Source organism: Sinocyclocheilus anshuiensis, unplaced genomic scaffold, assembly GCF_001515605.1.
Source record: "Sinocyclocheilus anshuiensis isolate Anshui unplaced genomic scaffold, SAMN03320099.WGS_v1.1 scaffold128, whole genome shotgun sequence".
NCBI classification, from domain to species: Eukaryota; Metazoa; Chordata; class Actinopteri; order Cypriniformes; family Cyprinidae; genus Sinocyclocheilus; species Sinocyclocheilus anshuiensis.
The window spans coordinates 399186-425211 of record NW_015555710.1 but is presented as its reverse complement, the minus strand read 5'-3'; the positions used below and the strand labels follow the sequence as shown (position 1 = coordinate 425211).

The 26026-nt window shown below is 35.1% G+C and overlaps 3 protein-coding genes across 3 annotated transcripts; 2 read left to right on the top strand and 1 right to left on the bottom strand.

Annotated features, from left to right (window-relative positions):
* Window positions 1–6: 6 nt before the first annotated feature.
* On the bottom strand, window positions 7–6654 carry ube2kb (ubiquitin-conjugating enzyme E2Kb (UBC1 homolog, yeast)). The gene is made up of 7 exons (XM_016464914.1): window positions 6282–6654; window positions 5401–5494; window positions 5237–5295; window positions 2640–2722; window positions 2376–2475; window positions 2163–2291; window positions 7–489 (listed from the first exon to the last, which is right to left on the bottom strand). Exons 1-7 carry the CDS (start codon window positions 6342–6344, stop codon window positions 415–417), a joined length of 603 nt encoding a protein of 200 aa, XP_016320400.1. The 5' UTR covers window positions 6345–6654; the 3' UTR covers window positions 7–414.
* Window positions 6655–9779: 3125 nt separating this feature from the next.
* smim14 (small integral membrane protein 14) lies at window positions 9780–15379 on the top strand. Its single transcript, XM_016464939.1, has 6 exons — window positions 9780–10070; window positions 11699–11779; window positions 12717–12765; window positions 12853–13001; window positions 13896–13936; window positions 14043–15379. Exons 2-5 carry the CDS (start codon window positions 11705–11707, stop codon window positions 13932–13934), a joined length of 312 nt encoding a protein of 103 aa, XP_016320425.1. The 5' UTR covers window positions 9780–10070; window positions 11699–11704; the 3' UTR covers window positions 13935–13936; window positions 14043–15379.
* A 483-nt stretch (window positions 15380–15862) lies between these two features.
* Window positions 15863–25560, top strand: LOC107671908 (UDP-glucose 6-dehydrogenase). The gene is made up of 11 exons (XM_016464913.1): window positions 15863–16034; window positions 17069–17230; window positions 17417–17518; window positions 17598–17798; window positions 20512–20624; window positions 20973–21099; window positions 21576–21706; window positions 23092–23231; window positions 23396–23487; window positions 24505–24615; window positions 24719–25560. Exons 2-11 carry the CDS (start codon window positions 17069–17071, stop codon window positions 24818–24820), a joined length of 1281 nt encoding a protein of 426 aa, XP_016320399.1. The 5' UTR covers window positions 15863–16034; the 3' UTR covers window positions 24821–25560.
* The last annotated feature ends 466 nt before the right edge of the window (window positions 25561–26026 follow it).

The window sequence follows — 26026 nt, the reverse complement described above, 5'->3', positions numbered from 1 at the left end:
AAAAAAAATAACATTCCTGCTATTTTGCCTTTTAAATGTACACAACCTTAAATATACTAATTTACATGTTCTAACATTGTCTCACAGATGCAAGTGGGTGTTTCTTTTCGCATGAAATGACAGGGATAGGGGCTTTGTCTTTTTTGGGTTTCTTTAAAAGGGAAGTGACAGGCTAAATTTTAGAGGAAAAATTATTGTAGCAAGGCAAAAACTGGGAGTGAAAATGTTGGGAAGCAAGGGATGTGAACATTTGCTAAGAGAGACAGAAGATGACTCCGAGGTCTCGCTGTCTCTTACCCAAACATTCAATCTGAACACAAACCAAGACGGGTGATGCATGTGTGTGTGCATGGTTGGTTGGGTGGGAGTGGAGGGGTTTGAGGAAAACATGGCCTGATGAAGAGAACTGGATGATCAGTTGCTTAGTAGCAGCTCTGTCGCTGTCTCCACGTCCCATGATTTCGAGGACAAGGCTACTATTACTGCATTCTGTTTGAGAGAGACAAAGACATATAACGTATAACAGAATATAACATTTGTAAGCAACAGTAGATTTGCTGAATTGCTTCTTAGATGACGCTAACAGTTCACTAATTTGACTAAATATCACACTGAAAACAGTTAAATGACAGCCATCCTGACAAAACAGAACATTTTTGCTCATTCAATATAACAAAGTGCTACTCCACAAATCAATTAAACTGAACTCAAATTTATTTGAAGGATTATTTCATTATCCTTTCAACAGTGCCTACTAAACGGTATTCTGCATATTTTTATACTACCATTCAAAGGTTTGGGATTGGTTATTGTATCGTTTATACTTTTATTTAGCGAGGATGCATTAAATTGACAGTAAAGGCACTTTTAATGTTACAAAAGATTTTTAGATTAAATAAATGCTATAATCATTTTAAGCAGCACAACCCTTTTCAATACTGATTATTTGAGCACCAAATCAGCATATTAGAATGATTACTAAAGGATCATGGAAGACTGGACTAGTGGTTGCAGAAAACTCAGCTTTCTATATTAAAATAGAAAACAGTTCTTTTAAATTGTAATTCTTTTTTCACTATTACGGTTTCTATTTTTGATCAAATAAATGCAGCTTTGGTGAGCATAAGATAAATTTTTTTTTTAAGCATACACAAGCAAAACATCTTACCAACCCCAAACCATAGTGTATTTTCTATACGTGAAAACATTTACCTAAAAATAGGGATTCAATTTCATTGTGTAATACATGTCTGAGTATATACGTCACAGACTGTCTAGGGGTCGGCAACCTTTTTGACATAAGTGTCAAAAAGTGATTTTTATTCTGTTTTTGTTCATTAATAACTTGGTACTTTTTGGCAAGTACCACTGTGGCTGGCAGGCATATGTGATTACCCTTGAACAAAACATGTTGGTTTGTAAACAAAAAGACACAATTACTAAAGTAACATTTGATTTAGATTTTAAAGTTATTTGAAAATGAACAAAAGAAAACCTGGCAATTGAATGCACACTCACTTTAAGATCTGCCACCATTCAATTAACAACTGATGGTCCACGTCCTATAGTTTTTTTTCTTTTTCAAAAATCGCTTTAAAAGGTCTGAATTTTTAGTTTTTGAGTTGTTTGTAAAGAGGACTCAGGCATAAAAATGCATAGATATTACTGTTTCCATTTTCCAAACCCTGTTCCAAAACCCTTTATTTGTGATTGCACAGGTTTTCGGAAGGAGGTTTTCGCCCAAAAATGAAATACAGAGAACGTTCAAGACAGACCGAGAAAAGAGGTGCTGCAATAAAGTGAAATGTCAAAAATAATGTCTATTTTTTTTTTTTTTTTTTGGAACAATCAAGCATAAAAACCTATTCTAGTACACCTCAAAAAATCAATTCAAGAGGGACGCCCTTTAAAAAATTTCAAAAAATGTAATTAAATTTGCAATTCACAAGCCACTATCATTGTATTGATCGTTAAAGATCATATATGACAAGTTTAAAACCTCACTGACAGTGGTCATTTCTTATTTATATCAAGTAATGTGTTGAAAGTTCAAGGCAACACATGCCAATAGTGTCCCATGTCCCTAAGGTTGCAAACCCCAGCTGTAGTCTGTGCATCTGAATTTTTAACCACAATAGCAGCTGTCCACTTTCAGTACTTACTTTGTCAAAGCCCATTGCACAAAGTTTGTCTATTTTGCGTGTGTACTCGGGACTGGACACGGGAGCGCCAGCGTAAACGTGAGACCAGAGACGAGCGGTTTGTTTGAACATTTCTGGATTCTGCTTATACTGCAAAAAACAACAACAGTAATGTAGTTGAAAGGTTTGCAATGCTTTGTTATTGTACGTTCTCATTCAGACACGCATGTGTACCTGATTGGCTACCACAGCGTCTTGAGGATCATCTGGCTCTGCTGCAGCTAACAGAGCCTGTAGTGAGAGCAGAACTGTTCGCAGAGTCATAGCAGCAGCCCTGTGCACAGGAAGTGAAGACAGAATACAGAGGAGATGAAGAAAGAGTATAGAAAAGGGAACAGGAAAGAGAAAGTACAACAGTAATTGGGGAAATAAAACTGTGTGAAACACATTGATGACAGTAAACTACACCTGTCGTGATCATTAATTATAAGCACTCACCACTGGTCTTTTAAAATGTCCAAACATATTGCCCCAGTAACTGAACTTATATTGGGATGCCAGATCTTAGTAATAAACCGCACCTGAAAAACATGTAGGAAAAATATATTTTAACTTCAAAGTCCTATGATATTTCAAATCAAATCAACATTAAATCATAATTGACCATACCTGCAAAAAAAACTCTTGCATAAAACAAAACAAATGAGCTTGAATTATTACCCTGATTAGAACTCTGCACGGGCCTCAAAATTAGGCCCTAGCCCGAGACGCTCAGGCCCTGGCCCGCCCCGTGTCCGTAAGCTTATCAGAATTACCATCCCGAGCCCGTCTTTGTTTTCCCCCTTCTCCCAAAACAGCTTATACTACTGTTTCAGCTATTAAAATAGTTCAGTTTTGTATGTAATGGCAAAGTGAGTGATTATATTTCGTTTCGTTTTTAAGTTAAGTTAATTCAGAAAAACGTTTGGAGCATTTTTTGTTCATTTAATATAAGTTTTTGTTTTTTAAAGTAATGACCAAGTGGCCAGTGGCAGACAGTGAGCTGATCATAGCCTATGTTTTATCAATTTAGCCTTCTCAAATCATCACGACTCTATAGATATAAAACAGTTCAAGCATATAACAATGTTTAAACATTAAACCTAGATAAATGTGCACTGTATCCAATCGTTTGTGTGGAGAGTGGAAGCTAAAGTGTGCTTTGCAGGACATTTTTTTTACAGTGGAAACAACTTAAAATATGCCGTCATTTTTGCTCAAAAGTGAGAGTAATACATTATTCGGAACTGTAAAGGGTCTACTTTTATTTGTGCGCACTAACAATATCAACAAAACATTGTGCTTTTATAAAATAAAGAAAACAAACATGGTGCGCTTTCTGCCGTCTCGGTCTTGAACAGGAGCGCTTCACAAAAACGAACCGAAACTCAGTGAATACATGCCTCACAGAAAGCTTTAAATTACTACTTAACGAAATAAAACAAATCAAAAACTAGTTTATTAGTAAATAATTCAAATATCTCCTTACTATTTCCCCCTGACACATTCATGGTAATTACTTTTGCTGGGGCTTTGTGGCAAGCTTTAGCCTATTGCGTGCATTTGAACGCGGAACTCTTCCAGCTGCGCTGACGGCACTCGCTGCTGCTGCGGGACACTAAACACCGTCGAGCCGCTTTTGACAGTAGCACGGTCTCGTGCTGTTTCCACCAATGCGGCAATTTTTTTTTTTATCACTAATTGATGGATGTTTAAAATATAAAAAATAAAGAGAAGCCTAAAACAGGCCCGAGGCCCGGCCCGCGTCTGAACTATGACGTGAAAATTGGCCCGATGCCCGGCACTAAGGGCATATAGAAGTCAGGCCCGTCGGGCCCGGGCTGAAATGCAGGGCTCTAACCCTGATATGACATTTCCCCCCCTTTAGTCTTTAATCTTTTCATTGGTAAATAAACATTTAATTTATCTGAAATTTTTCTGTGCAGTTTTATTTTCTGCACACAGTCTTCATGTCTCCAAGTAGTTCAAGTAAAATTTAAAATCTTCAGTAATTTACGATTATTACATTTTTATTACAAGTTTCTGTTGTTATCTCTATGTTTACAGTCAAATTTAGCACATGCAGGTATTTTTAGATAATGTTAGACACAGTAGTAGTTTGTTACTGCTTGATTAGGTTCAGTTACCACAGAAAATAGTTCTTCACTGCTTTGTTAATCAAGTCAAGTGTTGGTCCAGTTCAGGATGGAATACACTACACAACTGAAAAGACTTTAAAACACTAGTCATCGTACACTTGCCAACTTTTGTAAAGGATAACGGAGAGAAACTGCCTCACACACTAAAGGACTGCTAATCACACACTAACAGACGTTCAAGTTGTTACAAACAAAAATTCACTCAAACATGTGCCTTGTTGCAAGTAGACATGACAAACGGAAACAATGTGTTTTTATAATATTTCAAAATATCAAATATGTTTGATACTGTATCTTGCAAATAGATGGAATCATAGTCCATCATACACTACACATTCGTCTGTGAAATCTGCCAACTCCGACTGGTCAAAATCTGCAGACTGGTTCTGATTTTAAGCAACTAGCTTTGACTTCTCCAGACTTTAAACCTTAAAATCTGGGCAAAAGTTGTGTAGAGTATTGCAGCCTATATTCAGGTCAGTAAAATCACTTAATTGTAACCAAATGAGATCCTGCTCCTGTTCATATATCCACTGGGACAGAATTTAAGTTGTACTTTATTTAATAAAAATGTGTTTAATCCAGCAGGGGAACTGAACAATTCTACTCCCTCTACAGATTTCAAATGGTGCTAACAATTTAGCAAGTGTAAGTTGGTAAGTTCTTTGTTTTTTATATTTTTCATTAAGTGAACATAGTTTTGTGTCTTTGATCACCTGGCTCCATTAAGAAATGCAAGACCCACTATTAAAAACCTAATCAATTCCTGATAGGTAATATCAAGTCTGCTATTGAAAATCCTGATTTACTTATAAACACTTCAGATTGATTTTACCTTAAATATTAACTGCAATCACTAATATTACTAAAACATCAAATAAAGATGTAAAATATTACCTTGGGTGGATTAAACGGATATGTTTCAGGTATCTTGATTTCTAGCTGGTATCTGCCCCCTATGGTGAAAAAAAACTTGTAAATTATAATCTTAACCAGAACATTAATGTATCTGCAAACATCATGTCAGCAATAGAGAAGACTGATGAAAATAGCCTCACTACCTTCATACGGTGTGTCTGGTGGTCCTGCTATTTCTCCCTTTAACTCTGTGAAGTTTTCATCCACCAGATCTACTTTTATTTGATTTTTACTTGTCTGTTATAAAGTAGAACAAAAATAGAAACAGGAAAAAGGATTATTAACCCAGTTAACCTTTGTGCATTTAATATAACTGGGATCAGGACAAAACGGCAGAAACAAGCCTTTAGTTAGTCAAACAAGATTGTTTCTTTACTTCAGCTGCCCAGAACAAAGAAGTGACCAATTAAGTGATGGGACTGTTTCAAACCAATGAGCAGCCTACGTAGACAGCATGAAAGGGGCCTGTGGTTCCCTAAAATGTTGTCTAGGTAGGCAACTCAATGGATTTTGAAACAACCATGGTGCTGCACTACTGAAAACTACTTAAACAGTCTAGCAGTCCTGCTAACTGACACTAACTAACACAGCAAACATGTCTGGACACGGCCAGTAAAAAAGTATTTTTAAAAAAAGAGGAAGAATACGTTAATAGGCGACAAACACGAGTGCTAATATTAGAACACACTAAAGAAGAGTTAGTGAAGCAGCTAGCAGGCTATGTCAAATAGCAAGTTAGCTTAATAGCTAAAGAACGGCGTGTGCAGTCAAGAATCTAGTGGTACTTTGATATGTCCATACATGGTTTTCACATTTCGGTCAAGGCTTTCGTCTTAAAATATCAAAGGAAACACATTTGTCAGATGTAAGACTTCCGTATATAAAGGACACATCATATGACAGTTCATGCTAACATTAGCGTAGCAGGCTAAGCTAGCTCACTGGCTTCTGGACGTTTTCCCCAAAAGTCCTTTTGTTTGCTCTTAACGGGCAGGAAAATAGAGTAAAGTAACGTTTTGCAAACCTCTTCGCTTTTCAGCACTTCTTTGAACTCTCGCTTGATCCTCTGCACAGCGATATTTGCCATGGCTGATTGATTCCTCTCTCTATCACTCCCTCTCTTTCTCTCTTCCGCTGTTTTTGAGCCTCCAGTCCGCAAAGACTGATAGTGCTTCACTTTCACACCCCGCTCGCTCTCTCTCTCTCTCTCTTTCTCTCTCCTAAAACAGTTCACTGAGCTCCAGTACAAACACTGGCGAGCACAATGAGAGTCTGGAAAACTCAAACACTACACTAGAACACTGCGTTTGTCCTCTTTGTTGAAGCGGGTAGTGATATTACGCAGCAGAAAAGCAGAGCTCTTGACAGATCCAGAATGCATCCAGATCTAGTATCAGTCCCATATGGCGTGGTGCTGTCACATGATATCGTGCTTCTACAGCTTATACATATGTTTCACTCCCACGTCCAAATCACATACGTCCAAGTGTCCATCCTCACCTCTGCACTGTTTTTGCTAAGATGTTAGGCCTATAATATTTGTAATTAACAAGTCAATAGTAAATAGGCATAAACGAGTTATATGAAATATAAATTAAACTTTTAGAATATAACCCACAATGTACAATTATCTGTTTAATTACACAACCATTCGAAAAGTTGAGTTTATTTATTTACTTGAAATGACTATTTTTATTCTGCAATAATTAATTAAATTGAAAAGTGACTGCAAACAAGCAGTTTTTTTTTTCTTTTCCAACTTTTCATCAAAGAATCCTGGGGGAAAATGCATCACGGTTTCAACAACAACATTGAGCATCACAGCTGTTTTCAGCATTGATAATAGTAAGTATTGTTTATTGAGCACCAAAATAGCATATTAGAATTTCTGAAGCATATTATTAGATTTCAGAAGAATCATGTGACACTGAAAACTGGAGTAATGGCTGCTGAACATTTTTTGTCATCACAGGAACTAATTAAAAAAAATTTACACAAATATATTAAAGTAGAAGACAAATTGTATAATTTTTTCATGGCATTTCTATTTTTACTGTTTTAGATCAAATAAAACACAGTATAGCTTGGTGACCATAAAACCTTCCAATAACATTAAAAAAATCTTTCTTACCAACCCCAAATGTTTAAACAGTAGTGCACATAATGGATTATATTTTTATATTTTATATATACACTCTGGCTGAAACCATATAAGTGTATCGTGGATTTTATTTTGACATCCAAAATCAAAAACTTATTCTAAGCAAGAAGAATTCTCACTTAACATGAATATTTGTATTGATTTGTATATGATACCTATATTATACTTTGCTTTAAAAGCATATCATGTTTATATTTGTGAATGTTTTAACAGGTGAAGAAGACTGTAATTGCCCCTCTATAATAAAACCATAGAATGGTAATAAGACACTGGACTGTATGTACAACATAAATGTTTCTTAGGAATTATTATTAATTAGCATCCAAAGGCCAGTATTACTCTTACTCTTAATACTTTTTATACAAACTTCTGCCAAACATACTGCATTTTGAGAGATTAAGCTCATTGTGAAATGACTGGTTTTAAAGTAAATAGTTATTGTTTGCAAAGCATTTTAGAAAAATTATTCATAATATATTCATCATGGATTTGGTCTGTCAAACAATGCATTACAAGAGGGAGAGTTGTATAGCAGTTTCCAGAAAGCATTATACAATAAATCAAATAAACTTGTCTTGGTTTAAAAAAAAAAAATGCAGCCTGCCAGAACTGTCTGGAGTGCAGGCATATGAACCTATAAGACTAGTCTATAATTGTATAGGTCCTTCTCTCTATTGCTCAATCACTTATTCACTCTCTCACTTTAATCATCCACTCACACACCAAGATATCACTCATCTAAGTAACAAGTAAGCTCTCTCGGGTTATGAAAAGCAGACAGTAAAGATTGTTTTGATGCAATGCACATTAAAAGTAGTTGCATGCATGTAGCATTATATGTATTTTTCTCTTTTTAAATAATAATAATAATAATAACATGTCAATATTATAAGACATGTCATTTGTTGTTCTGATGTGTTGGGGTGACATTAAAGTAAATAGCAAGTGCAAATTCACTCTACAAAATTAAGTAGTTTGCCATTGCATGATCCCACTGTATACCAAAAGAGTTTTAATTTGTATTTAAAGGGGAAATTTAGTATGAATTTCTCATAATCCCAGCACATTTAGCAAGTCACAAATAACTCACAAGAACTAAGTTTACTTTCAGTTTTTACAAAATGCAACGTTTTCTTTGGGATGTTAGATGCATTTAGGACATATACACACAATTTCTGATTTCCCCAAAGCTTTCCTTTCCCTTCCACAGAATGCAGTTCAATAGAAATGCTTTATTTGCAATCAGCCATGATTAATTTTCAATATTTTTTCAGTATTCAGCTGGTTATGTGACCGTGTCAATGTGGCTTCCATAAAGTGGAGTCACACCATGTAAAATAAAGCATCTTTTATTAAATAAGAACATTATTTTCCTGGATATGCACATTTAATATTTAAATTGAAGGCATAATACTACTATAAATAGTTTAAAAATGCAAACACAATATTACAATAATAGACAGTAATATAATTGCTAAACTGTAAAAAAAAACTTGAAATAATAATTCAACACATTTAAAATATGTAAAAACATTTAAAATATACAGTATATAATCGGTGTCACTTCAGATTGTATTCTGTATTGATTCAGTGAAAGTTTGCAAGCTATTGTTTCTAACACAATTATGTACTTGCAGCAAAGCAGAATTACAAGTATTTCTGATGCCACCATTGCCTTGTGGTTGGGGGAATAGGACCAGAAATTCAGAAATTATGCACATAAATAGACTATTTACTTTTACTATCACTAACACTACATAAGCCATGATTATTGGCGGGTTTTCACTGTTAATACAACATTATTTCAATAATTTTATCCTAAATTCTGGTAAGACTCATTAGGCTACTGAGATGAGTCTTCATTTCATGTTAGTGTAGCCTTCATTATTTTTCAAAATATTTTCCAAAGTTGCTGTTCATTTCTATGTGCACAACCCTTTGCAGTTTAGATGGGGCTGAGTGACGATGATGAGTTTGCATTTTCTTAGATTAAGAGCACACAGACACACTCCTGCGACTAGCAGTGATGTGAACTGCAAATATACATTTCATTATTTACACTCAGCCAGCAAAATGCCGATATCCAATGAATAGATGGTACGCTTTGCGAACGATGAGTAATGTAACGCCATTTCAGTGTTTACCAAAACATGCGACATTTCACGTCCTGTAGCGACGTGGCTCTCATCTGGTAGTTCCACCACATCAATGTACCGATCCTACTATGGCAAAGGCTTCCCTTCTGTATATTAATATATTAGTGTTATGTTCGTCCAGTTCGCCTTGCTGATTGGCTGAAATGTAGACGTTGACGCGATGAAGACTTACCTCATGAATAATAATTAGGCTGCGCAATTGGACGCCTCAGGACAGTTACAAATCAACGCCAGCGCAAGCTCTTTACCATCCATGAACCGAGCCTTCGTTATAGTAACATTCCTAATTTTTGCTTCCCTGATCCTTATCAAAACACAGACGGAACATCAGCTGGAGCTGGGGCCCATTGCCAAACACCAGTGTACACAAGCGAGCATTTGCACTGGATTTGGCCTGAGCTGGCGGAGACTCTCAGGGGTCAATATTCACATTTCGGTCCTCCTGGTTTGAAGCGAATGGTTTTAAATCTCTTCGAGTGAGTTGTCGAAGTCATCGGTAAGACATCTGTCTATCCAAATCTGGTTTGTTTTGCACTTGGGTAAAAATCTTATTCATGTATTTTTTTTTGTTAGTTTTTTTTTAAATGCTGTCTCTATTAGGCTAAAACATTTACACTGCTTAACGGAATAAATACACTTTGAAGACGCTAATATCCCAAATAACACTGCAAAATGCTTTAAGCAAGAATAGCCTATTTTCGGCATCTCACGATGGGAAAACATTACTTTTTATTATTTGTTTATTGTATAGACTATTGCTTAATATACATTTTGTGTGTTTATGAGTGGGTTTATAAGTTTTTCGTGTTCAAATAGACATGTTTTTGAAGTCAGCCGGTTGAGTCGAAGAGGAAGCAAACAAAACAGAACCAAGTTACGAAAAACCTAGCCAACTGATAGAACAAGACATTTGCATCAAAGGTCTATCAAGCGTTCGCATTATTTTGTGGAAAATGAGTGTGGTAATTCACTGTTTGTGAGTAAACTTCCTTGTTCCAGCAAACCAGATTTGGGTTTCCTTTCATTTGTTTACAGTTTCCGAGATTCAGTCATGCCTAAAATGCTAAATAGTTTCAGTTATTTAAACACACGGAACAAAACAGTGCGGTTTTGAAAGCATTAGGCTACTATGTGTAGATGATGTTGGACCTAATTACTGTGGCAAACAAATGTTTAGGAATGCGATTTTTTTACTGCAGTATTGGATTTAGGAATTAATGCGTAGGCTACACACTTCAGTCGCTCGAAGTTGATTTAAAGGGGTCGTATGATGCAATTTCAATGTTTCCTTTCTCTTTGGAGTGTTACAAGCTCTTGGTGCATAAAGAAGATCTGTAAATTTGCAAAGACTAAAGTCTCAAATCCAAAGAGATATTCTTTATAAAAATTAAGAGTCAGCCACACCTACCTAAAACGGCTTGTTCGAACACTCCCCACATACCTACGGCATAAACACATTTCATTACACCAAATACACAAAATAATGTTCTTTTTAGCAGCATCATATGACCCCTTTAACGGGAACGTGCAGTTCAGACTGACAACCATCACAGCATCTCACTGAAACATACTAATGCAATAATTACAATTTTACTCATGTTAATTTACTGTGTAATTCGCATATGGGAATTTTCAATTTGTGTAATATAAATTAAAACTTGGAAAGAAATTTTTACTCCAACGTATTTGTCATTAAATTGTCAATTCTTCGTGTGACGTGGGTCAATATGAGGTTGAAATATATTTATTTATTTATTTACAGTTTATGTCATGGTTCATAAAGTACTCAAACTTTTTTTATCCACAAACTTTAACGAATTAAAAAAAACCCCACTGCATTAGATGAAGCTTGGGAGAGGAGTAGCAGTTCTTAGTCTAGATTGTTAACTTTACAACATTGTCAGTCCATTAGGTAACCTATTTAAAGAAGCCAACCACAGCTTTGTGCTTATTTGGATTTCAAATGTGAGTCATGCTGACATCCTTCACATGTGAAGCCATTATAACTCACCACACCCATTCAGTTTTTGAGTCTCTGTGTGTGTTTAAAATAATTGAATATTATTAGTGTTTGTAATTTTCATACATTTTTTGTAATGTTTGTGAATCCTCTGTCTTATTCAGGAGAGGATGGCAGAGGGAGGTTTTGACCTCTGTGAGTGCATCTGCTCTCATGAACATGCCATGAGGAGACTCATCAGCCTGGTGAGTTCTTCATCTCCTTTTCTCTCTCTTTTCCAGATCAGCATTTCAAATATTATTATATACATAACTTATATAATATATAATACAGCTTGCATTTGCTTATTCCAGAAGTGCAAATAGAAATTGATCTTTTGCATTTTATTTTTACTTATTGATCATGTGCATTTATAAATGAACATAAAACAGAAGTTTAATCATTTCAGTATTATTGTAAACAACCTTGAACAAAATTGATTTTGCCCTGAAATTGACTTAACCTCCATTTACTTAGTTTTGTCCAAATAACATTATTGTGTATATTTCTTGTGATTCCTTTGGAATAGTATTGTCGGGATTTTTTTTTAATATATATATAATAGAGAGAAAGAGTTATAATTGAATGAATTTCACACTGGCTAATGAAGCTATGGTTCTAATAAATAATTGCCAAAATGTTTGTTTTGTAATGGTGTAGAAATCCATTTAATTTCAATAAATTAATTTCAGTTGGATGTGTGCCAATCTTTGTATGTTCCAATGGTAGTTTTTAAGAGCTGTAGTGGACTATGTAACTACATATCTTTATGTGGTTATTTTATCTTGAAAAAATGACACTATAGGTTAATTCTGCTTTTGTAGTTTAAATAAATGGCCAGTAGATGGCGCTAGTGCTTTGGTTCACTTGGATCAGCCCAGGAATAACATTTGATTCAGCTATTTGAAGTATTGTTTTGAACAAGCATTTGAAATGAAAGATATAATGCTTTTTTAAAATATAATACTTGTTATATATAAATCACACACTGATTGTTTCAAATTAAATTTGATATCAATTAATGTTTTATGAACTAATGTAATGTAGCAGCCCACGTCCACATACACACACAATGTTGTCATAGATTATGTTTTTTTAATTAGCCTTTTTGATCAAATATTTTCTTTGTGATTAATTTCCAAGCTGAGGCAGTCCCAGGCCTACTGTACAGACACAGAGTGCCTTCAGGACAGTAAGTCTGTGTGTCCAAAACAAAAGCATATCACACGATAGCACATATTCTGTTATATTTTCTAACATTTGAGTCTTGTGTGTGCAGTGCCAGGCCCCAACTCCTCGGTAGAAGGGGACATCACTCTACCCATGATTATTATGGGATGGCTAGTTCTAGCTCTCATGCTCTTCTTGTTCCGCCCAGCCAGCTTGAGAGGTCCTTCAGCCAGCAGCAAGCCCTCCGGTCCCCATGGTGTAAGTCATGACAGATAATATAATGATGGTCAAACTGTGTGAGTTATCGCTTACATTAGCGGTCAAAAGTTTGGAATAATTACTTCTTTTTTTTTTTTTTAAATAAGTCTCTATGCTCTACAAAACTGCTTATTTGATTAAAAATACAGATAAGCATTAATACAGTGAAATATTATTACAATTTAATTAATAGTTCTTATTTTTATCAATGTTGAAAACAGTTTTTGCTGCTTAATATTTTTGTGGAAATCATGATGCATTTTTTCGAGATTCTTTGATGAATAGAAAATGTAAAAGAACAGCATGTATTTGGAAAACAAATGTTTTGTAACATTATAAATGTCTTTACTGTCACTTTTGATGAATTTCATGTGTTCGTGCTGAATAAAAGTATTAATTTAATTTAATACTTAAATGGTATTGTTTAACTGTTACCACAAAAATATTAAGCAGCAAAAACAGTTTTCAAGATTGATAATGGTAAAAATATTACTTGAGGACCAACTCTGCATATTAGAATGACTTCTGAAGGATCATGTGATACTGAAGACTGGAGGAATAGCTGCTGAGAATTCAGCTTTGCCATCACAGGGAGTGAATGACATTTTTAAATATATTAAAATAAAACTTTAATAATATTTCACAATAGTACTGCTTTACTGTATTTCAATCAAATAAATGCAGCCTTGGTCAACAAAAAATAATTATTTCAAAAACATTAAAAAAAATCTTTATTTAATTATTCCAAACGTTTGGTCGGTAGTGTGTAAATGATCAGTACAGTGAAATAACAGTAATCAGAAAGTGTAGCAACTCAACACTGTTAATTTACATTAATCCTTGAATTGTAATTCCTGTAGTCACTGGATGGAATTTTTTTTTCTTCTCATTTAGAATCATGGCAGAGAACCACCAGCACCTCCTGTGGACTAGAGGTTTTTCCACTTCAAAAGATTTGATTTTTTAATCCAGCTTCCACCTGATCAGCTACTGTGGCTAATATAACGTATTAGTTTCCTTAATCATCTGTCCGTGTTTCAGATTCCAGTTTCTTTAGTCCGATGAGGGGGTCTGATCTACACAGCCACTTGGATAACAAGGTGTTTCTACATGTTACATTTCAAAAGAGGAAGCAAATAGAGAAAGTTGCCCTAGTGGTGAAAGTGCTGTATTGTAGGAGTCTAAATTTTCCCGGATTTATATATCTGTCTTAAATTTTTTTCTTCTTATTATTATATTTTTCTTCTAAAGCATTATTAGGTATTTAACAAGTTGTTAAAATGACATATAGGCCTATATAATGACATTTGCCCTAGATCAGCCTGAATATGAATTGTGATCTAAAGGAAAGGTTACCTAGAAATTGGGTGTTGTCAAACGATTTGGGTTATTTTTGAGTAGACTGAGGTGAAGAGGAAAATGTTTCTTGTTCTGTGGTAGCCAATACATTCCAAAGCTATGATGACTTCACAGACATGATGTCATTGGTCCATGGAGGAGAATGAGCCTTGACTGCATTGAGTCATTCTAAACACAGATGCAATTGAAATGACTTAAGGTTGACCAAGACCACTTCTTAAGTAAAATTTTTGTGCAAGAGGAAATGATGAAATGGGCGTATTCCAGTTGGCTCTTATCACTTTTGACGTCATGGCTGTGTGGATGTTGTCATGGTCTGGGATCTGTTGACCACCGAGAGGTGGCTGATCTAAGGCAGACCTCTCCACCCTGAAGACTTTGACAATCTATTTACCCTTTGTGTATAAAAATCGCTAGAGCAATTGCTAGCATAGCTACTTGAATGCCATTCTTTGGTCTCAGTTTTTCTGCATTTGCTCAGGAATCATTATGTAGCTATACTAACTAAAACAGTTAGTCAAATGGTATGGGTAGCTGTCAAATTTCAGTGGTGAAAATCTAAAAACAATGTAATCTTTCAAAATAAGAAAAAAATAAGAAGATAAATTGGGTACTAAGGAATTTTGGGAATATTTGTGAAGAGTGAGATTGCCTTTTATGTTATGCTTAAAGGCAAATCTTCAAACGGTAGCACTTAGTTGTAGAACCTTTACAGTTGTGTACAGAATGCAAAGCTCCAGAAAAACACTAAAAAGAGGATGTAAATCTGCCCCATTTCAAGTTTGGTGTAACTTACTCAAACTTCCTGTCTCTTCAGTTCTGTGAGAACGTTAGAATGTCTTGTACAACTTGGTGCAGTTGGTTGGACTAATGATTTCTGGGTAGATCAGTTAAGGTGCTGGTGTGGATTTCAGGGCATGTAAATTCTATGTATGTACACTGTTCTAATGAAACTGCTCTATGACAAAGGGCTTGATCTATGCACTTTTGGTTACTACAAATAAATACGAACAATAGCATCAGGACGTGTTTTTCTTTCGTTAAATATGGGAATGGGAATATTTGTTGGTGGTGGTTAGTCTCTTTCATACGTTTCTAATTAGAATTTGTCGATATTACTTCTGCGTCAGAAGGACCACTAATACTTTCCTTTGATGTTACGTCACCGAGACCTCTCAGTCACTGATTGGCTGCTTCTGAAACGTCTGCGTTCTCCACACGTAATGTTTCGCTTCAGTGGCATTTATGTCAAATGAAATGTCCCAGAAATCAGTTTTACCGTATTTATTTTACGTTATCTAATTAAATTAGATTTAAATAACTAGAATAAACCATTTCGGTCTATGAACGTTCATTTGTTCTGTTTAAGTCACAATCAAAATGATTTTTGATTACCGCTTCCTTAGGTTAACGAGACTCTTAATTTGAAAAGACTTAATGACCCGGAAGCGGAGTTTGTCCCCTCCCCTCTCTGAAGTGTTTACGTTGCTATCCCCCTCCCGGTGTGTGTGTTCGTTCGTAAATGTGTGTGTGTTCTGCGTGAGTGTATGTATCAAGGATATAATAGTTTTATTCATTCGGGAACAAGGCACCTCAGACGGAGGAACCTTACTTGCATACTGGCCTGAGTCACACAAAAGAGTGTTTAACTGAAGAACTTCACTGTGAGACAAGGTAAGTCTGTATTATAGCTATTGAAATCTTTTATATATTTAAAGTATATCACATAGAATTTAAAGTTGTGATTGAAGCTATAATACAGAATCTAAAACTGATCATATTCTGTAAATCTTTAAATGATAAAACCGTTTTATCATTAAGTTAAAGAGTTCCTATGTTCACGAGAACATCAGCAATCAAATCATAAACCATTTAACGACATTTTACGTTAAAAGCATCAACAGGCAACAGTTATAAACTTGTTTTTGCGGACACAAAATTTGCGTTATTTCTATCTATCATTAAATTTTATCATCTGTTTTTTATTATTAGTTATTTATGGCTGTTGCAGCAGAGCCATACACGTTAATTAACTTAAACGGTTTCGTCTTTTGAGTCTTTCGATCTGCTGTTTCGCAAAACCGCTCTGCGCTGTGTTTCCCAAAAGCATCGTTAGCCTAAATTGATCGTAGCTGCATTGGTTTCTATGGGTCTACGATGCGGATGTACTTAAACTTACGATGCTTTTGGGAAACGCAGCCCTGAACGATTCATTCACGAAGTGATGTCAAAGACCTACTGAATAATTTACCAGAGAAACGATGAGTGAGATTGGACTGATGGGTTGAAATGTAATTTACTTTACATCAACTTTAAAAAACAGTTTATTTTTTATTACCTTAATGTAATATACACGCGAGACTTAACTGATTTTAGGATTTATTTTGAATAGCATTTATTAGTGGATCACTAAATATATATTATAGAAAAGAATCGCTGAATCGTATTTTGGGATGAACTGTTCAAAAGAACCGAACGTCGCAAAGGAGCCGAACTTCTCATCACTACATAAAGCCCCAGGGGGTCAGTAATATGATACTTACCAGTGACGGCCTCATGAGGCCCTGGGTCTCTGTGAAAGAGAAGGAATTGCCTTGAGAGTAGTTCAATGGTTAATAAGCGGCCATTCATAATTGTCTCATAATCTGTTGCAGACCATTTAGGGCTACATTTTTTTTAACCTTGATTCCATCTGTCTCTTTTCTCAGATGTTTCAGATTAAAAAGATTTGCTGTATAGGCGCTGGGTATGTTGGAGGTCCGACATGTAGTGTCATTGCAAGCATGTGTCCCGAGATCACAGTAACAGTAGTGGATGTTAATGAATCCCGGATCAAAGCCTGGAACTCTGACACCCTGCCCATCTACGAGGTAACAACGTTAAAGATATACATTCAAGTTAAAGGTGCACTCTGATTTATTTTCTTAATTAGAAATATTTTTACCCTTAAACAAGTGAATAGTACAACGAATTTCAAAAAGAAATGCTTCATCCATTTACAAATGTTTTTAATGAGAATTCTTCATGAAATGTGTCTCTACTTCTTGCTGTTGTAGCCGGGTCTGAATGAAGTGGTGTTGTCTTGCCGTGGGAAGAACCTCTTTTTCTCCACAGATATCGACTCTGCCATTAAAGAGGCAGATCTGGTCTTCATTTCCGTGAGTGTGACAAACTATTTTGATGTGGTTTTGTATGTAGGTCTGTACACTGACCCAGATATCCTTCTCTTTTTCTCAGGTAAACACCCCAACTAAGACATATGGTATGGGCAAAGGTCGTGCTGCTGACTTGAAGTTTATCGAGGCATGTGCACGGCGGATTGTGGAGATGTCGGATGGGTATAAAATCGTTACGGAGAAGAGCACGGTGCCGGTCCGTGCAGCTGAGAGCATCCGCAGGATATTTGATGCAAACACCAAACCCAGCCTCAATTTGCAGGTGTGTTTGTGTGAGCGGAACTTGACAAACAAAATGTCCATGAGATTTAGTCCAGAATTTGAGGTTCAATTGTATATAATTGTCAGTGTTGGGAAGGTTACTTTGGAAATGTAATAGGTTACAGATTACAAGTTACCCTACTTAAAATGTAATAAGTAGTGTAACTTTTAAATTACTTTATTCATGTAACTGATTACATTTGATTACTTTTTGATTACTTTTCTAAATTTCTAATGTTTTCAACTGTTAATCATTTTCAAACATGTAAACCAGGCAGGGTTAAACTTACAATATGTGCTCAACACTGATAACTGTCAGACTTTCGAAATCCTTCATCACTTGAATTAAGATTATAATATTTTAATCTTAAAGGAGACATTGGATGCAAAAAATCTTCATTTGCATATAAATTAGCATTAGCAGTGTGTGGACACAACCACCCTACAATGATAAAAATTCACTCCTTTTTTTTTAACCCCCCAAAAACCTAAACAGTCTCAATTATCAAGCCATTTTGATTTTGGAATGAATACCAGCGCTCTCTTCCACCTTCAGCGGGATCGGGAAAGGTCCGATTTGAACATGGGACACCCGAAGTGCAATGGTGCTGTATGTCAGCGCGCTGCCCACAAGGCTATCGGTGTCAACACACTTTTTATTTTTTATGATTATTTGCGAATCGCGTTTGCTCTTCCACAAAAGAGAGGGGCGGGGTGAGCAGAACTCATTAGCATGTAAAGAGATATGCACCAAAACGAGTCGCTGTGAACAGAGCTGTTTTTGGCAAGGTAAAAAGGGTGTTGTTTTACACGACCACTGAGACCATTTCAAGAATACCCTAAAGAATCATACCAACGTGGAAAATGGAAAAAATGAAGCACAGCCACCACAAAATCAGACTGACTTTAAAATCATTCTGAGGTTAAATACATATTTAAAATCATAACAAGAAATAGTTGAATAGCTATGATACTGTTTTTGAAATCAAATCTTTGCATAGACTGGAAACACTGGAATCTAACAATGCCTTAGAAAAAAACAGTTGATCTTAAAAAAATAAAGCATATACATAAACCCTATCGGATAAGCATGTTATAAACTTCTGAAACATTGGTGTTTCATATTTTAGAGCAGTCACTGCAATTTATGAAAGAACTCAATTAAATATGTATGTGGGAGTATTTGTGAAAAAAATCTGATGTAACCCCCTTTGTAATCCTTAACATTTTCAAAACAAAATAAAAGTAACTGTAATTTAATTACACATTTTTTCTAAGTAACTGTAACTGATTACAATTACTTTTATTTTGTAATTAAATTACATAATTCCGTTACATATAACTAGTTACTCCCCAACACTGATAATTGTATAAAGGAAAGTGTCACCATCCACTCTTTTTAAAATCACCTTTTTGCTATTTCAAATACATGCTGTTATTTTAAACTTTCTATTTATCAAAGAATCCTGTAAAAAATTGTTTTTGCAGTTTCCACAAAATGTTAAGCAGCACAACTGTTTTAAACATTGATAATAATAAGGAAATGTTTCTTGAGCACCAAATCTGCATATTAGAATAATTTCTGAAGGATCATGTGACACTAAAAACTGAAGTAATGGCTGCTGAAACTTTAGCATTGGCATCACAGAAATAAATTACATTTTAAAATATACTGAAATAGAAAAGTCATTTTAAATTGTAGTAATAATTCACAATTGTAATGTTTTTTTACTGTATTTTATATCAAATAAATGCAGCCTTGGTGAGCATAAGAGACTTCCTTAAAAACATTAAAAACATCTTAAAGGGGTCATAGGATGCCCATTTTCCACAAGTTGATATGATTCTTTAGAGTCTTAATGAAAAGTCTGTAACATAGTTTGGTTAAAATTTCTCAATGGTAGTGCAAAAAACATAAAAACATACAACAGCTCTTTTCAGATCAAGCCATTTTTGTAGCATTTACCTTTAAATGTTAATGAGCTCTGCTGACCCCGCCCCTCTCTTCCCAGCTGCTCTCAGAGAGACCGTTTACTTTAGCCGCATTCATCGTGAAACTTGCTAATTAGCACATTATTAGGAAAGGCGATTTGCAAAGATTCATTACAAAACATTATACTCACTACTTCTGTAGATGAGGCTGGATCATGAATGATTTGCGTGAACATAGACGCATTTATGTAGATCGGGGGCGCATTCCCTTCAGAAACAATGTAATCCACTGCGAGTTCAGCGGCTCAGATGTCGGGAAATTTTGAAACATTGAGAAATTTTAACCAAACTATGTTACAGACTTTTCATTAAGACCCTAAAGAATCATATCAACTTGTGGAAAATGGGCATCCTATGACCCCTTTAAGGACTCCTACTGAATAGTAATGTGTGTGTGTGTACAGTATATACATGTATGTATATGTGTGTGTGTTCACTCAAATAGGACACAGTGGGGTATTAAAAAGTTAAAGGAACTTGTTTGTCTAATTTATGTTGTGAAAATATACTTCTACATTAGTTTGACATTTTACACAGCCATCGTCTACTTGTAAATATAATCTGGATTAGGCTGTTGTTTTAAAAGGGCTTTTCTACAAAGGTTGCTATTTTTGCCTCTCTCAAGTGAACAAGTGAATAAACCAACTGGATTTGTGGACCTTAGGGATTTGTTCACTGCTCCTCTGTGTTAATAAATGACCTTTTCCCACCTTTGATTACAGGTTCTCTCGAACCCAGAGTTCCTTGCGGAGGGCACAGCAGTGAAGGACCTGAAGGACCCAGATCGCGTCCTGATAGGTGGAGATGAGACTTCGCTCCGGGACATGGCATCACAGTATGGTAAGGGGCGTAACATTTCTGTCACACGCTTGAGGTATTCAGCCAATCACAACGCACTGGATAGCAGGTCAATCACAGCACACCTCACTTTTCAGAACGATGAGCTTTGTAAAAATCGACGCGTTTCAGAACGGCGGGGCATAGAGGAGAAACAATAATGTACATTATATGGAAAATAATGTGTTTTTTGAACCTTAAAACGCATAAACACTTCATTACACCAAATACACAAAATAATGTTCTTTTTAGCAACATCATATGACCCCTTTAATTCCTCATTATTGGTGCTCTTTATGATATGATAGAATGAGATTCACGCAAACAAATGTGAGTTGTGCTTCAGCTGGCCTTCAGTTGTGTTTGTGTCTGTATCAGGTTTTGGAGGAAGTTGTTTTCAGAAGGATGTGCTGAATTTGGTGTATCTATGTGAGGCACTGAATCTCCCAGAGGTTGCTTCATACTGGCAACAGGTAAACTTCACTTTGAATGCTTATTTAGTAAGTCTTGATGGGATATGTTGGCTTTGCGTGAGTCATCATTCAGTGGAAAGACGCATCAAGTCAGATTTAGCTTCACGTAAAATCATCAAATGGTTGACGGATCATGTCACAGCATGTTTGAATGTGTGGAGATGCACATGGGAAGTGAGAAGTGGCTGTTGAAAATTCAGCTTGGCCATCATCGGAATAAATTACATTTTAATATATACTAAAATAGAAAACAGTTATTTTAATTGTAATGATATTTCACAATATTACAGTTTTTAATGGTGTGCTCAAATAAATACATCCTTGGTGAACATAAGAGATTTATTTCAAAAACATTTAAAAGTCTTACCAACCAAAAACTTTCATATGATAACTTGTCATACGAAAACTCATTGATATCAGAAAATAAGTTTGATTAATTTTGTCTAACCTTTTACTCTGTGCTTCCTTATGTTCAGGTGATTGACATGAACGAATATCAGAGAAAGAGATTTGCCTGTCGGATCATTGACTGCCTGTTTAACACCGTTACAGGGAAGAAAATCGCTTTGTTAGGTTTCTCCTTCAAGAAGGACACAGGAGACACCAGGTACGTACAGGGATACTTTGAACCAGTCTGTTTTATTTATGACAAGTCAAAAGCTGTGTCTTTCACTTTAACCTACAAAACACAGACCATGAGATGTCAGAGCATGAGTTAACCATCAACTTTGATTGTGTAATGAAGATTACACATAGTTTTCCTTGGTTTGAACTATATCCTATTAAAACCATGCAGACTTAAAACACTGCAATACATGCGTAAACACACCTGTGCCACCCATGACCTTTATCTAGAGTCACTGAGTATATGTCATGCCTCTGCATGTGGATTGTTTCAGAAGAGAATTATGACTGTTGTTTTTTATTTTTTTTTACCTCCATTCAAGACATAATAGAATGGGGCATGAACACAAGCTTATAACAAATCCCTTCAATAACTAAGTGGGGTCCAAAGTCTGATACCACTAGTGAAAATAATTATATTATTAGCATGACAATGTGTCACAAATTGTCACACAGTTGTGTGAAAAGTTTCACATGAATTTCAGAATGTTTTATTATTTAATATGTCCATCTTTTCCTAATGGGAGCAGCATTTAAGGTAATATGAACTCCAGAAGTTTATGCAATACCTGGTGATCATGTTATGCAGCACAATTTAAGCATGATTCATGGCATTAATCATTCCTAGATTAACAGCATTGATGGAAGCAAGGAAATCTGACTTTTAGTGCAAAGGTGTGAATGGCACAAATTTACTTATTTTATTAGTGATATAGAACTAATGCAAAATCATAAATGTTTATTACACTGTTAGTTCCAATCTTCGAATTTGATTAGCTGAGTGTTGATGTTCAGACAAACAAGTCTTTTTACTGTATCACAATGCTTTTTTACATTGTTTCACCAGTAGGTGCCTACAAGTGAATTATAATAATTAATTGAATTATTCACTTAATTCTTCAGTCAATTCTTTCAAAAACAGTGATTCATTTAGAAGGAAAGCACCACTTTGTGTTGTTCAGAGATGCGCAAATGTTTGTTCTGTTGGACTTTGTTTAGAGGTATTTTCAATGGAAGCTCAAAAATAGGCAAATGATGTTGTAACTCAGTATTAACCGGTTAGTTTTTTCTTAAACAATATAACCCTCACAGTTGAGTGAGATTTCACAATGAGATTATTCTATTCTAGTCTAGTCTTTTGGACACCACTGTGAAATTATGACAGTTTCATTAAACTGCCTGAAAAAAAAAAAGTCCAATTTTCAATATTGTATAATATTATTTAAAATATTATTAGTTATTTAATATGTTCTATTTTTGCTACTGTTCTCTTTGATTCATAAAGGGCCTTTTCCATGGCATCATAATCTGTGTGTAAATGGGAATCTTGTGTTGTAAGTTTCTCCTGTGTGTGTATGTGTGTTTCAGAGAGTCCTCCAGTATCTACATCTCTAAGTATCTGATGGACGAAGGAGCCAAGCTGCATATTTATGACCCTAAAGTGCTGAAGGAGCAGATAATCCAGGACCTGTCTCAACCCAGCATTTCCGGAGACAACCCAGAGAGAGGTATGCGTGTTGAGCAGATAAAACCATGCATTAGGTCAAGAGGGAGCGAGTGCTGTGTCATGCTGAATGTCATGTAGGGGAGAGACTCGCATAAGAGAACGCAGGAGAAAGTTTGCGTCTGCGTGTTTCTGTCTAATTTGCCGTGACTCTCATTCTCTCTGCAGTGTCTGATCTTGTAACAGTGACGTCGGACCCCTATGAGGCATGTGAAAGTGCACATGCCCTGGTCATCTGCACAGAGTGGGACATGTTTAAGGTACATGGCACACAGAAAAACACAAACTCAAAGCACTGATGTATAGTGTAATATTTGATTCATGCTTTGATTTAAAGTGGTTTGCTTTACAAAAGCAGAACTGTCACTTGCCCTATTGGACCAACACTATATCAGCGCCATATTTATTGATCATGTACATGCATTTTTGTGCCTTGCAAACAATGCATTAATTTCCAGGTATTTTTGGACATTTTCTTACTGTTTTATTATTAATAAATGTTTGATTTACCTATACATGTATATATTTAAAAATATTACTAATTAGTATTTTTTTATAATTAATTTTAGAATAAATCATACATTTAAATGTAAATATAATATTATAAAAGCAATTTAGAATATTCATTTAGAAATATAACAATGTGTAATACTAAATAATATTTTTAAATAATTTGACAATTAATACAAAACATTACAAATGTAAATTAATTGATGTTTGGTCATATATTATTTAGAAATGTAAAAATGTTTAATACATTAAAAAAATTAGAATAAATGCGGAATTATAAATTTATATGCAAAAATAATATAAATAATACATACTTTATTTTAAGGTGTCCTTGTTACACATGCTACATGTACTTACTATTATAATAACAATAAATTATGCATAATTACATGCAAGTAACCCTAACCAGTAAGTACATGTAGTTAATTAATATTACTCCGTACGTAATGGTATAATTACACTGTAACAAGGACACCTTAATATAAAGTATAACCTTTTCGGTTTATATATTTAATTAATTTAGAATGTAAATAAATATATAAATAAAAATAGACTATTACATTTACATTTCTAAGCGTAAATTACAATTTAAATAAATCTGAACTATTGGCCAACAAGTCCTTACTGTCGAGCCCTGCCATGGTACTGAATGATTACCATATTCTTATTATTGTATATGTGGTACTACAATGTAGTAAAAAAAAAGAACACACACACAATGGTATGTCTAAAAAGAATAGTGAAGTATTGCATGTGTTTGTTTTTAGGATCTGGATTATGAGAAAATATACCACAAGATGTTGAAACCAGCATTTATCTTTGATGGTCGACGAGTCCTGGACCATCTGCACCCTCAGCTACAAAACTTTGGCTTTCAGGTGAGTGGATATTTCTGCAGTTAACAAGTTAGTAGCTGTGCCTACCTGCCTGACTTCATCTCTCTATTAGTTGGCATGGTTTAATGTTGTGTGTTTTGCATAGATCGAGACCATTGGAAAGAAGGTGACGACCCGAATTCCCTTCACACCATCTGGTGGAGTTCCACGAATCAATGAACCACCCATCAAGAAATCCAAAGCCTAGACACCGACTCATACACACACGCATGTGCACTTTACATTGATTAAAGTCTTTTGCTGAGAAAACCAAAGTAATGTGTGACCGTTGCTGGAAATCTGTTTGTAAAAATGCATGTGCTTTGTGTGTGTGCGTGTGTTTCTGTCTTCAGAATGTTTTTTAAGACTGAGTTTTATCTTTCATGGCCATTCACAAAAATGCAGTGATTTAATGTTTTAAACACTGTCATTTGTGTCTTAGATTTTAAAATCATTATTCTTGAAATTTTTTAGAATGTTCTCATGTCTGTGCCATTTCGGAACATGTTTGAAACGTATATTAACTGTACACAAAACTGATGTTAATACATTAACATCCCAGTACTGTTTAGTAGTATATTATTGTTTACAGTTATCAGTGTTATTGTAGTGTAGATTTTAATGACAAAATCATCTACTTATTTGAGAGTGATGTCTGAAGGAGCAGTAACAGAAGGAATTGCAACTTTTAAATACTAGGACCAAGTGGGACATAAAAAACCGCTGTTGCCTGAAATTTGGCATGTGATACCAAATAGCTGTTTGTGTGACTCCGTTATTAATCATTTATGAATCCTCTGATATGTATTGTTCAACCTGCACTGTGTATGTTATTGTAGAGTCACAGTTGTAGCTTTTATAAAATCATCTCTTACTGTACAGGTTTATAATGGTCATGTATTATGATTGAAGAAAATGTAATTCTTAAATAAATATGGACCAATGAAATGAAGCGGTTTTGGATACTCATTTCACAGGCTTAAATATGGAAGCCAACCATGGCTGAAACAAAAAAAAACAACATGATCTTTGACAAGTTTGAATTAAATATATTGTATTGATATTAAAGGGGTTATAGGATGCCCATTTTCCACAAGTTGATATGATTCTTTAGAGTCTTAATGAAAAGTCTATAATGTACTTCGGTTAAAATTTCTCAATGGTAGTGTAAAAAACACCCTTTTTACCTTTTCAAAATCAGCTCTGCAGAATGCAACCCATTTTTTGCATGTTGCTTTAAATGCTAATGAGCTCTGCTGACCCCGCCCCTCTCTTCTGTGGGTTGACGAACCGTGCTCTGAGAGACTGTTTACTTTAACCACATTTAGCACAAAACTTGCTAAGTAGCATGTTATTAGGAACAGCTATTGCAAAGATTCATAAAAAAAACCTTATACTCACTTCTGCTGTAAGT

Excerpts from the sequence above, each read along its gene's own strand:
- ube2kb (XM_016464914.1), bottom strand. The coding sequence starts at position 6,344 with ATGGCAAATATCGCTGTGCAGAGGATCAAGCGAGAGTTCAAAGAAGTG. Across the intron at positions 5,296-5,400 it reads ACCAGACACACCGTATGAAG|GGGGCAGATACCAGCTAGAA; the intron begins GTAGTGAGGCTA and ends TTTTCACCATAG. Across the intron at positions 2,476-2,639 it reads GACATTTTAAAAGACCAGTG|GGCTGCTGCTATGACTCTGC; the intron begins GTGAGTGCTTAT and ends TCCTGTGCACAG.
- LOC107671908 (XM_016464913.1), top strand. The coding sequence starts at position 17,069 with ATGTTTCAGATTAAAAAGATTTGCTGTATAGGCGCTGGGTATGTTGGA. Across the intron at positions 17,519-17,597 it reads CAGATCTGGTCTTCATTTCC|GTAAACACCCCAACTAAGAC; the intron begins GTGAGTGTGACA and ends TCTTTTTCTCAG. Across the intron at positions 17,799-20,511 it reads AACCCAGCCTCAATTTGCAG|GTTCTCTCGAACCCAGAGTT; the intron begins GTGTGTTTGTGT and ends CTTTGATTACAG.
- smim14 (XM_016464939.1), top strand. The coding sequence starts at position 11,705 with ATGGCAGAGGGAGGTTTTGACCTCTGTGAGTGCATCTGCTCTCATGAA. Across the intron at positions 11,780-12,716 it reads TGAGGAGACTCATCAGCCTG|CTGAGGCAGTCCCAGGCCTA; the intron begins GTGAGTTCTTCA and ends TTAATTTCCAAG. Across the intron at positions 13,002-13,895 it reads AGCCCTCCGGTCCCCATGGT|AATCATGGCAGAGAACCACC; the intron begins GTAAGTCATGAC and ends CTTCTCATTTAG.